At 41.8% G+C, this 13,351-nt stretch overlaps 1 protein-coding gene across 1 annotated transcript; it reads left to right on the top strand.

Annotated features, from left to right (window-relative positions):
• Positions 1-440: 440 nt before the first annotated feature.
• Positions 441-12,468, top strand: hdx (highly divergent homeobox). The gene is made up of 11 exons (XM_047352949.1): positions 441-614; positions 2,348-2,509; positions 3,620-3,766; positions 3,925-5,106; positions 5,185-5,241; positions 8,799-8,945; positions 9,986-10,184; positions 10,273-10,352; positions 11,378-11,470; positions 11,607-11,729; positions 11,813-12,468. Exons 2-11 carry the CDS (start codon positions 2,444-2,446, stop codon positions 12,041-12,043), a joined length of 2,325 nt encoding a protein of 774 aa, XP_047208905.1. The 5' UTR covers positions 441-614; positions 2,348-2,443; the 3' UTR covers positions 12,044-12,468.
• Positions 12,469-13,351: the final 883 nt, after the last annotated feature.

The following is a 13,351-nucleotide window of genomic DNA, read 5'->3' as shown; positions in this document are numbered from 1 at the left end:
TCAGTCAACTCTATCCAATTCAAGTTTCATTATTATGTAACATCTTAATTATGTTATTGCAATGACATATTCTGAGTCAGAGCCTCTCAACATTGGAAATTAAACATAAGAGTGGCAACAATCTATAAGAATTTGACACTTAAAATGAAAACTGTAAGGGTAAGGGTATAATATGCTTGAATTTACATGTCGAAAACATAGCCTAATTAAAGTTTAAGGGCACAAATCTCAGCAAAGTCAGCTTTTCCCTCCAGCTGAGACTATATTTTTCCCTAGCCAAAATAAGACCAATGTGACATCACTTCAACAAATCCTTCTCTGAAGAGGAAACACGCCATTTCCCACTGCCTGGTTCCGTACTGTGTGTGACCTCCCCCCTCCAGCAACCCGCAGAACAAAGTCAATGGTGGGCGGGGCCACCGGGCTCAGTTTGCAGCTCTCTTCGACTGTCACAGCCATGATTTCGAGCGTTCATTGGCTCCTGTCTGTGCATACGTCACAATCATGATTAGAATTGATGATCGGACGTTGTGATTTAATTGTATAGCAAAAAGGGGGACCGCGGAAGAAATCTGCTGATTTGGAGCGTCCGTCTGATTTTGACATCAGAAATGGTATGAAAGAAAGTGATCTCACTTTTAACCGAAAGCTATCGTAAAAGCGGCTTTGTTGGTATCCCGTCCGGAGCTAGGGTCAGCAAAACAAAGCTATCCGGGATCGGGAAATCACAGATATGAAGGAAAACTTTAGCAACGGCTATCCATTGGGGAAGCTATGCTAATGCTTGCTAACGTCGGCTGGCTCGTACATGGTGGCTTTGGGCCTGTATGGCTGCCGCGGCGGAGCGGCTCTTACCCGGTTTGTTTACTTTCTAGCTCTCGGTAGTGGAGTTTAGGCATGTGCTTCCTGTGTGGTTAATATGTTACTAAAGCCGCTGGCTGGCGCGTTCACGGCGGACTTGTTTGACGTGCCCACTATTTGTTTGCTAATTCTCACCGCAGCGTTTCCATATTGACCGTAGCCATGCGCAGTCCGTCTGCCAAAATAAACCTGCTGTGTGCTTATTGGTCGCGCAACATCCCCGTATGGGACTTTGTGTTTATGAAATCCTCCTTAATCCCGGGCAACTGTTGTTTTCCAGCTCCCAGCCTCTCCAAATGGACGACTTTATACATTAAAAAAATCGTCTCATTGACGCTATGTTTCTTTTTTTTTTTTTATTGTATCAACATTAACAAGGCTCCATGACAAAGTTCTACATGTGACTGTATTTGTTTATTAGATAGATAAATAAACTAGCTGTGGCGTACGGTGCTATTTCATGTGGTTTATTACCACTCCTGTTGATTAAAAGTGACATGGTTGTATCTAATTCTGAATTAAACAACTTCATCTTTTTTTCTTTGTAACCTCTGAGATTAAACGGGGTTTAGCAGTTTTCCTACATGTTTTACTCATATTGCTTTAAATACACTGGTACTTCTGCCCATGACTTGCTCACGGCCCGGACAGGAAGTGGCTCTAGCAGCAATGGTTACACAGTCATATGCAGTTAATAGCAGCCCTGGTAAAGGTGTGTAAGAAGCCTTGGAGTAAACCCATGTTTTGCTGGAGTAGATTAATCACACCCTGAGAAAATGTACATATATTAAGTGTTTAATGTGTGAACATTTCATCAGGGGAGGTGGAAACAATTCCATGTAAAAAAAATAATCAGGACCAACATTGGTGGCACAGAATAATCCTTTTAAATGCATTTTTCATTCATTTACACTTTTCTCTTAGGTTGATCAGAGCTTTTGGGAACTTCGAATTAATAGGCCAAGTTATCAGTTGTTTTTAAAGCACCATTCATATATTTGAGGGTAGCTCAATCTGTGAACAAGATGTATTTTCAATAATGTATGCATTAATTACACTAAGCATTCAAACATATTTCTTTAAGTGTAATCAAAATCAGTAAAACATAAGTTAAACCATGGCAACAGTACAGAAAAGAATGTGATGGTTATTAAATAGATAAATAATAATAGTGATCAAGGGCTTTCAGTTTCCCTGAGGCATAATTATGATGAATTTCCTGTAGCCACTGGCCACTAGGTTGGACAAAGATCCATGTTTATTTTGCCACCGCTACAGTGAGCAGAATTGTAAGCAATGTTAAAAAATGAAAAAATAAAAACGTTCTTGCTAATTCAGTATAGATGTTTGAGGATTTCCAAGCACATATACAACTACAGAAGTAACGAGTTAATTAGCTCGTCAGCTTTGATGTCCCTGTTCATAGTGTCCATGTGATTTCGTCTTCTCTTGAAATAAAAAAAGATCTGCTTTGCTTTCTCCTCAGCCATTTTGCTCAGAGATGTGGAACGCACCCTGTTGCAGGGTGACTTCAAAGACAGCAGCGCAAATTTAGAACAATGGAGGTGTTGCTGTGATCTACATGACAGCCTCATTCCCCTCTAGTAGCGATATGGAAGCGTGGCCACAGCGACGTGGCCTGCAGACTGTGAGTTCATCAACAGTAAAAAAGAACACATGTATAATAAAAAACATGTTCATTTTTGGTTGTTGTTTTAAAGCTACTATAGTACCTTATTTCTGGGGCATTGTATGTAATAGATCAATCCAAAGTAGTGCTTAACTGGGAAGTGGAAGTGAAAAGATTGATGGCTTTCGGAGGTTTTTTACAAATAAAATCCTGAAAATGTTGTTAGGATTTGTGTTCAGTCTCCGTATTCTGTGAATGTAACCAGCTGCATCCAGAAGTCGCTGTGAAACATAGAGGTGGCAGCATCATGTTGTGTGGATGCTTTTTAGAGTTAATGAACGAATGGATGGAGCTACAATGTGGTAACAGTGGAAGAAAAGCAGGACAGCAAGCCTAAACATACAGCTGGAGCTACAGCAGAATGATCAAAGCATATTGATGTGTGCAGTTTTACTGCAGTTGCTTCTGGAAATCTTTTCTTTGTTGTGGTTGACATAACTGAAATATTTAGTAGGTCACTGATAGCAATACCTAATGCATGACTAGTGTTTAGGAATAAAGTCACTCAGCCCCGAGCTGAAAACTCACTGCTCTATTAGATGCACACGAGCAGAACATTCTAGCTGGACTTCAAATGTCAATAATGTTATCCTGAAGATTGTATGTACAAGAACAATATGTTTGTTTCATGCTGCTACCACCATGTTTAACAGTGGGGATGGTGTGTTCAGGGTGATGTGCAGTGTGTAGGCCAAAACAGCTTTCTTCTTTCCACTCTTCTATGAAGGCCAGAAATTCCCCTTGTTGCCCTCACCTTATTTAGTGACCAAGATGCTGCTTAGGTGGTTCAATGGTGGGGTCTTGGTGATTATGGGAAAGAGAGAAAAAAGTGTGGAGATTGTTGGTTAATTTCAATTGATTTTGCCATCACAGCATTTCGCAGTGCATTACACATTACACCCATGTTAATAACAGTGTTATTTTGGCATATCTTCCTAATTACTGTCACTATTACATGTTACTCTTAAAAGTGGTTTAATAAAGCACGTTGTAGATGTGTTATGAAGTTTATAATGGCTTTTTTCCTGACTACTCTGAAGGGTCTACCTCCTTCTTCTCATCTCTCAGATGAACCTTCGGTCAGTGTTCACAGCTGAACAGCAGAGAATCCTGGAACGCTACTATGAGAACGGGATGACCAATCAGAGCAAGGCCTGCTTCCAGCTGATTCTGCAGTGTGCGCAAGAGGCCAAGCTGGACTTCAGTGTCGTTCGGGTAAAATGTGTCTGTGAAAGAGCGAGAACGAGGCAAAACCGCTTGCTGTAACTTTTGTGGCAACTTAGGAAATGAGTCTAGTCTGTAAAGTGGGTATACGAATCCATTCTCACAATGTTGTTCTGAATCCTGAGCAGGGTGTTTTTTATTTCCTGCAGACATGGGTCGGCAACAAAAGACGAAAACTGGCCTCCAAGGTTGAGCAGAACGGAAGTGCGTCTCATTCCTTGTCTAGTCACGGAATAGCTGGAGGGTTGCTCTCCAGTCCAACTCTGGCTGGAAGTGTGTTGTCCAATCACAGCCTTGCGACAGGGGCGCTGCTTCCTGCTGACATGGCTGCTGCCAGAAACCTCCAGAATCGTGTTCACCTCCTCCCTCCTTCCTCGTCTTTCCCTGCTCTCTCCTCGGCGTCTTCCTCTCCGTCATCCTCCTCACCTCTCAGCAGCGGAAGCAACAACAATAATAACGATGTAATACTGACTGGGATTTACTCTCTAAACTCTATCCCTCGCTCTCGACCGAGACCCTCAGCCCCCCAGTCTCAGTCAGACTCTGAGCTTTCTATCCGCACCTCTTCGTCTCTGATCAACCAGGCTCCACAGAGCAGGAGAACTTCCACGTCCTCACCAATCCAATCCAAGTTACTGACCTCCTCTCAGACTCTCCCATCGCTAACATCTGCCTCAAGACCTTTAGTCTACACTGCAATCAAGAAGGGCACTTTATGCACTAGGGAGGGAGGGATAAGTGCTGGTGCAGGGCTAATACCCCACAGCTGGACTAGACAATATGGTACAGTACAAACTCAGCCTTGGGCTTCTTCTTCACAGTCCCAAGCTCAGCTTCAGCCCAGACCTCACTCCAGCCCCCAACCTCAACCACATGCGCCACAAAATCCTCGGGCCTCCCTCCCAGCCCAAAATGCGGGCCCCTCTTCTGAACAAACACCTCGTATTCAGCAAGTCTTTACCCTGTCGGAAAAGGGTGACGAGGAGCAGCCAAGATCCGGGCAAACGTCCGCTCCGAGAAGCCTGGAGACCTACAGACCAACACCTCACCATCTTGACGCCGGTCATAACTTTTCAATTGCGATGGAAACAGGAAATGAAGAAGATGAGTGGCTGAGGGAGGAGGAGTTGGCCAGCATGGCCGCCCAGACACACATCCACAGGGAGCAGCCGCTGATCAGCCCGACGGGAGCCGAAGTGTCTGTCGTCAGAGGAAACCGCACTCCTCCCGTGACTGGCTCCAGATCAGCTGTGCATCCCAGCAACACATCACTTCAGGGGAACTACTCCCTCACAGTACAGACCTCATTTGCAGGCAAACCCAGCTCACAGGTAGGAGAGGTTCTTGTTCTGGTATCATGGTCTCTCAAAGGGATTGAAATTACTTAACATGTATTTCTTTAAATGCAGGCTTCACTTGGTGTGTCTGCTGCCCCTTGGGTAATCAACAGTTCCAGAAAAAGAACAGTAAGTATTTGTAATCGAGTACTAAAGCATTTCTAAGCAAGGATTTATGGTCTTGCCATAACCTAAGAATTAAAGTACCTACTATGGTTTTGTATTTTTTCTCATTTCATCAGCCACATGTTTGCTGTTTTCCTGATATGGCTTGTAGTTAATAGAGATGAATACAAATTTACACCAGACTTTTCAGGTTTTAATGTGTAAAACATAAAAAAAATCCCAATAAAACACATTAAGGTTTGTTGTTGTAATGTGACAGAATGTGAGGAACAATAATTGAACAAAGCACTGTAAATAAAATGAATGTATCTAACATCGAGAAAAAATGCAGACAGAAAATCTGGAAAACTGACTTTTCCACTAACTGAACCACTTTAGGCAGCAGCAAATAATATGACATCTTTTTTCTGAACGATCATATTATTTGTAGAATAATTTTCCCACATTTATTTATTTTTTTATTTTAATTTTTAAAAAGCAGCCATGCTTTTATGAAAAGCAGCCACATCTGATGCTGGGGATTATTGCCACATATCTCTACTTCAGTCTCATCTTTCCAGTGGGAGTTACTCCAAAACATTCTTGTGGTTTGTTTAGACACAACTTTTAAAATCGTGGCTGTCTGCCATGTTCATTTTCGAGGGCGTAGACTTACCTCTGCAGCCTTCTTCAAACAAACCAACCTTGCTCAGTATTTATGTGAGCTGCCACACTCTTTAACACGTTCGCCGAGGACAGTAGCATGTTGCTTTGATTTGGTAGTTTCTTTGATCCTCCCTCGGTCTGACCTCTTCCCAGGGAGATCAGCAGCTGGTCCTCATTTCTCTTCTGCTGTAGAACCCAGGGTTGTTTAGAGACATCCCTGTAACTCTTCCTGCTAACATTAACCTGGATGTCTTTCTTGCATTTACATTACACCTGAACTCTACAGACTCCCCAAATTTTCAGCTTTTTTTTTTTTTTTTAGAAGTTCACACATTTACACTGCCTTGTGAAAGTACTCGGCCCCCTTGAACTTTTCAACCTCTTGCCACATTTCAAGCTTCAAACATAAAGATATAAAATTCTAATTTTTTGTGAAGAATCAACAAGTTTGACACAATTGTGAAGTGGAATGAAATTTCCGAATCAGCTTTATTGCCAAGTTCGTGCATACAAACAAGGAATTTGACTCCGGTACACTTTGCTCTTTTGTTCTGTTTTTGCATTACAGAATATTTATTGCATGTGTCAAACTTTTTTAACAAATTAAAAACTGAAAAGTGGGGTGTGCAATATTATTCGGCCCCTTTACTTTCAGTGCAGCAAACTCACTCCAGAAGTTCAGTGAGGATCTCTGAATGATCCAATGTTGTCCCAAATGACTGATGATGATAAATAGAATCCACCTGTGTGTAATCAAGTCTCCATATAAATGCATCTGCTCTGTGATAGTCTCAGGGTTCTGTTCAAAGCGCAGAGAGCATCATGAAGACCAAGGAACACACCAGGCAGGTCCGAGATACTGTTGTGGAGAAGTTTAAAGCCGGATTTGGATACAAAAAGATTTCCCAAGCTTTAAACATCCCAAGGAGCACTGTGCAAGCAATCATATTGAAATGGAAGGAGTATCAGACCACTGCAAATCTACCAAGACCTGGCCGTCCCTCTAAACTTTCATCTCGAACAAGGAGAAGACTGATCAGAGATGCAGCCAAGAGGCCCATGATCACTCTGGATGAACTGCAGAGATCTACAGCTGAGGTGGGAGAGTCTGTCCATAGGACAACAATCAGTCGTACACTGCACAAATCTGGCCTTTATGGAAGAGTGGCAAGAAGAAAGCCATTTCTCAAAGATATCCATAAAAAGTCTCATTTAAAGTTTGCCACAAGCCACCTGGGAGACACACCAAACATGTGAAAGAAGATGCTCTGGTCAGATGAAACCAAAATCGAACTGTTTGGTCACAATGCAAAACATTATGTTTGGCGTAAAAGCAACACAGCTCATCACCCTGAACACACCATCCCCACTGTCAAACATGGTGGTAGCAGCATCATGGTTTGGGCCTGCTTTTCGTCAGCAGAGACAGGGAAGATGGTCAAAATTGATGGGAAGATGGATGGGGCCAAATACAGGACCATTCTGGAAGAAAACCTGCTGGAGTCTGCAAGAGACCTGAGACTGGGATGGAGATTTATCTTCCAACAAGACAATGATCCAAAACATAAAGCCAAATCTACAATGGAATGGTTCACAAATAAATGTATCCAGGTGTTGGAATGGCCAAGTCAAAGTCCAGACCTGAATCCAATCGAGAATCTGTGGAAAGAGCTGAAGACTGCTGTTCATGAACGCTCTCCATCCAACCTCACTGAGCTCCAGCTGTTTTGCAAGGAAGAATGGGCAAGAATTTCAGTCTCTCGATGTGCAAAACTGATAGAGACAAACCCCAAGTGACTTGCAGCTGTAATTGTAGCAAAGGGTGGCGCTACAAAGTATTAACGCAAGGGGGCCAAATAATATTGAAAGCCCCACTTTTCAGTTTTTTATTTGTTGAAAAAGTTTTATACATCCAATAAATTTCATTCCACTTCATGATTGTGTCCCACTTGATGTTGATTCTTCACAAAAAAATAGAATTTTATATCTTTATGTTTGAAGCCTGAAATGTGGCAAGAGGTTGACCAGTTCAAGGGGGCTGAGTACTTTCGCAAGGCACTGTACTGACTGGTTATTGACGTTTGTTTGAATTTTGTGAGATGGTTAAAAAAGGTCATGGGTTGTTAATAATATTATAATACATCTACCTCATTTTAAGTTACTTTCAGGGACTTTTCATTGTGTTATGTCCTGAGCCTGAAGAACTTTATTTTAGGATTTCTGCACATTTCTATTCTGGACATTTAAGTGCAAAATATTAACCTTTTAACTACCTAAGTAATAACTGTATCTTATTATTTTCTGTAGGTTCCACAGATCATAAAACTGAGTAATGGTGCAAATGGCTTCCTGTTTTTATAGTGTTATAGGGCCATTTCACAGCTTTCTTTGCCCTTGGGGCTAAAATTAATCAGCACTATCACAAACTCTACACTTCATGAACTTGTAAGGACTAACACGGATTCTTGAACCCACAGTTTGTGATGGTGTTTTAAAGACATTTAAAAAAATAGCAGTTTTAGTCCTGCGTTTTAGTTTAAGAATCATACCTTACTCGAGGTCTTTAAATTTGTCCAATAAAACAGTGAAATGACTCTGTTTTGAATTTTGAAAGACCATCATGTCTGTTAGTCAAAAATGTTCAAATCAAGTCGTGATGCTGGAAATCAAGTTTAGGATCCATCAGATTTATTGAGCATTATAAAATATTTGCCCTTTAGTAAATGAAAGAATGACCAGAATCTCGAAAACCAAACTTTTTTCCTCTCCTTATTTTAATTTCTCCATACAAATGTATGACAGCAATTTCCATACTTTTCTAGACTTTTCCAGACTACATTGGTAGCCTGCTATTTCAAGGTTTACTTGTCTTTCACCCATTGTTAGTCTGAATACTGTCTCCCTCGTGCCCTTAGCTGCAGGATCGGACTCAGTTCAGTGACGGGGATCTCATCCAGCTGAAGCGCTACTGGGACCGAGGCATGACCAGTCTGGGCTCAGTGTGCCGAGAGAAGATTGCTGCTGCAGCCACCCAGCTCAATGTGGACACTGAAATAGTCAAGGTAAAGCTCTTCAGATGAAGAACTTCAACTGTATATTTCAGGTTTAACAGGATTTGGGGAAACCGGGAATTCCTGATTGCCCACACTGTTACATAAGGTGTGGTGTCAGTTGGCATCACCAGGCTACACGCTGAAGCTGATGTGGTGACAGTTTAGAGGTCAGACGTTCCCCGATAGTAGATTCCCTTCAAGCTCTGTCTGTACAGAAGACATTCGCCTGGAGTCAGAAAAGGCTTTGTTGTGTCTTTCAGAAATGCCACATTTTGTTCAGCATGAACTGATTTTACACGGTTCATTTCACTTGTCTTTATTTAGCTTTGATCTACAGTTTATTAAAAATGAATCTGAAGGCACCAAAGAGAACCAGAAGACTTAACATAGCCCTTGGACGTGGATTCTTGAGAGCCATAACAAAATTGGGACAAACAACCTTTCTGGGTAACAGACGTTTTCTAACTTGTTTACACAAAGTTGTTTAAAAGTCAGGCAGTAATATATCGGGGCCACTGTAGGAATGCTAGCAGGCTAAATATAGCCCCGTCTGTCCTGGCTCTAACACACACACACACTCACAACCCTGTGCCTTCTCTGTTACGAGGATGTTTGGTGCAAGAAAGAAAAATGGTCTTCAGAGAGAAAGCAGGAAGTCTAAGCCTCTAAGCATTTAGTAAGCTTTCTGGTTTGGATAATTGGATAATTTCTAATCAATGTTAAAACGGAAAAGTTAGGAAAGGTTGACAAAGTTCGTGTGCAGTCAAAGGTATGAAGTTCTTTCTTTTCAAGACTGAATATTTTCATTTAAATTTTGAAACAGGCTAAATTCTGGGAATTAGATTCTTAAAGCTATGTTTGAGATGCAGATGTGGAAGAACCTCAAGTCCATGATTTGTTTTAAAAAACTGATCAGGAAAAAGGAATATTTATGGAAACCTTTCAACTGTTTTTGACTGCATTATGTTTCTTCTCTGAACTTTTTATTTAGTAGTCTTCTTAAATCATTTCTGTCTGCATGTCGCCTCTCTCTGGTTCTAATTGTGCAGACATGGATCAGCAACAGACGGAGGAAATACCGTCTAATGGGTATTGAAATCCCTCCTCCTAAAGGCGGGCCCGCAGTATTCACAAACTCATCTCCAGGAAGTCAATCTCCGGCAGCGGCGAGCCCCGATGAAGAGCACCTCGGAACCCTCGAACTCACGGATGACTTGAATGACGGGGGCTCTCTTTGCATGTCTGAAGGTGAGCCGGTTGGTGCTTTGCACGTGTGAACTCGTACGTGTGTTCAAACTCTGCATCTAAAGCATTCACCCTTTGTTTTAAAATGTAGACGGGACCATCGATTCACATCATAGAGATGGAGATGATGATACTGATGCATCCACTGCTGCTCCACTGGCCAATAATGTGGTATTTAATCAATCTGTGATACTGCAGGAGAAGCTCTGAAAAGTTTGCATTTAGCCATGAACATGGGATGGGATGAAAATGTATATTATCGGTCATAGCACGGTCCTTTACAAGAGATTAAATGATCAAAGCTTCAGTGCCTTCAATGCAATGTATTCACACTCCTCACGTTTTCCACATTTATTATGTAACAACCACTAACTTCAGTGTCTGCCATTGGGACTGGTAATAAAGCAACATAAGGTAGCGCAATGTGAAGTGGAAAAAAAAAAATTTTTTTATCTGAAAAAGTTTGCTGTGCATTTGTATTCATCACCCCTGAGTCAATCAAGTGTCCAGATTTCAACACATTTATGTCTGGACTTTGACTGGGCCATTCTATTCACAGGAATAAAGTTATATTTGAACCATTCCATCATATCTCTGGCTGTATGTTTGAGGTCTTTCTCTTGCAAGATGAATCTCCACCTCAGTCTGAAGTTTTTTTGCCTTCCCATCGACTCTGAACAGCTCCTCAACTTCTCATGGCTCTTTTTCTTGCCAGTTTTCCACAAGGAGCACATTTTTGGAGAGCGTGATTAAAAGCTGCGCTGACATATTTCTCACCTGAGCTGTACTGTAGATCTAAGCACCCCTCCAGAGTTACCATGGGCTTCCAGGCTGCCTCTTTCATTAGTACTCCTCAGTTTTATGAATGATGTGACTTCTGCAAACAGTTGGTTATACTTATTTTATTTAGGGTTTATCAAAAGAAAGAAGGCTGACTACATATGTGCCATTTTGAGTATTTTTTTGTACAGCAATAATTATTATTTTCCCTTCACTTTACAATTAAACTCTACTTTGTGTGGGTCAGCCACTTAAAATCTCAATAAAATACACTGTTTGGGGCTGCAACATGACAAAATGTGGAAAGGTTCTGCCTGTATAAACCCTTTAGCAAAGCACTGTGTAACAGCTTTGATCCAACACATCTTGTCATTTTCCTCTAAAATTGTTATTTGTCCAATCTGTGTTTTTGATAGAAGATTGAAGTAATCGATCAGGATGAAGCTGAAGAAGATGGTGACTTAATGGCTTCAGACCTCGAGCAAATGCAGAACCTGCTGGAATTCAAGGTGAAAACACATTCAGACTGACAACACAGTGTCCTTGTATGTCTGTGTGGCAATTTTTAGGTTCAGTAAAAAAGAGTTTAATGGCACTGTGACACCGTCCGTTAATGTTTTGCCTTATTGAATCCTTCTGTTTCAGCACGAGGAAGTGCAGTTCTTAGAGACCGAGCTAGAGAACCAAAAACAGAAATATCAGGAGCTTGCAGACTTCACAAATAGCCTGCTCTGCGCTGTGAGAGACAATGACCTGGAGAGACAGAAGGTGCATTTAATGTCATGTTCACGAAGCAATAAGATCCATTTGATGATTACATTCCTAACCTGCAATGTGTTGGCTGTGCTTAGGAACTTTTGGCCAGTCTACCTCAGCCTTCAGACCAGGACTGGGATGCGATCGTGGAGAGAAGATCCCAGACAGATACAACGCCCAACCACAAAACCCAGACGGATGGCTCGGCGCAGGCTAATGAAAAATTCCTGCTGGTCAACATGAACAGAGACCACTCGGCAAGTGAAGTTACTGAGCCCTCTGCATCAGAGGAGCTGCTGCAGGATGCAGGAACAGAACAAAAGTGACTGTCTACACGCGTACGGATGTTTTCACACTCCCCTCAGAAACGCGTTTCACACCAGAGTGACAGTATAGTCTGGTAGTTACGCAAACAGTGGTAAACCAGACTCCATGCACAGTGCCTGTCGACTGATGCTTTACTATGACTGTTGGGCTGAACGATGCCTTTTTTTTTTACTGCATATCATTCGCCTTGCTCTGGCCCAGTCCAGAGAGAACAATAAATGACCTCTAACTTAAATGTGTTGGTCGTTGTCTTGTGTAAAGTTTACCAAACACACCAGGAAACCACCCCTGCACATTAGTTATCTTAACCTTTTGGGGGAAAAAAAATCTATTTTTTTGTAGCTCATTGGTTAAATCAAGGTGAAACTGTGGTATAATTAAAGCACGATCAGATTTGCCTATTAATAAATGATGTAAGATTTGATCCCAGATTTTGCCTTTCATTTCAAACTCCTGCCAACGCTATTCAACAGATTCCAGCTTAAGTCTGTAGTAATCCCTAAATACAGACACAGGCATGTTTATTGGTTCTCCTGCTGCATTGACCCACAGATTTCCTAGAGATGGCTATGGAGGAAGGTTGGTTTTTGTGTTGATTTGGTCATATGTTGTGGATATCCAATAACTTGTTAAAAGGCTGAGCCCATGTTTAGTTTTCTGGCTGATGCCACTAGATCTTTAGGTTCCTAGGCCCTTTGAAAAAGGGACAGGCACACAGCATCACAGATCCTCCACCCTACTAAACAATGGGTATGAAGTGCTTTTCCTTTCTTTAATGCTAAATCTTCCTGAGGGGTTTGTTGCAACAAAGGTTCAATCTTAGTCTCATGTTGCGAAACCCATTAAAGGTCCAGTTAAAGTCCAAGTATAGTTTAACAAACTCCTTATATTTAGGTTTGTAATGGTGGGACAGAAAGGATTTTTTTTTCTCTAATATCCCTTTGGAGATTGTTTGTTTCCTCCCTCACCATTCTGCAGCAAGATAAACTCTGGTTTTCCTTAAGGCTTGTTTGTCACAGTTCTAGATGTCGTCTTCCACTTTATCTGGGACTGCAGACTCAGTAGAGACTTCTCTCTCCCTAGACACCTCCCCTAGCTCCTCTTGGGGGGAGCCCAAGGCGTTCCCAGGCCAGCCGAGACACAGTCCCTCTGGCATGTCCAGGGCCGTCCCCTGGGCGTCCTGTCAGTGGGTCGTGCCTAGAACACCCCTCAGGGGAAGCTTCCGGGGGGCATCAACTTTTCAAAAATTGTGAATTGAAATAATACTCTTTATATTATGTTTAAACCGTTTTTTAGGTGTGCCAACA

This window comes from Girardinichthys multiradiatus, chromosome 23, assembly GCF_021462225.1.
Source record: "Girardinichthys multiradiatus isolate DD_20200921_A chromosome 23, DD_fGirMul_XY1, whole genome shotgun sequence".
NCBI classification, from domain to species: domain Eukaryota; kingdom Metazoa; phylum Chordata; class Actinopteri; order Cyprinodontiformes; family Goodeidae; genus Girardinichthys; species Girardinichthys multiradiatus.
This window is presented reverse-complemented; position numbering and strand designations above follow the sequence as displayed.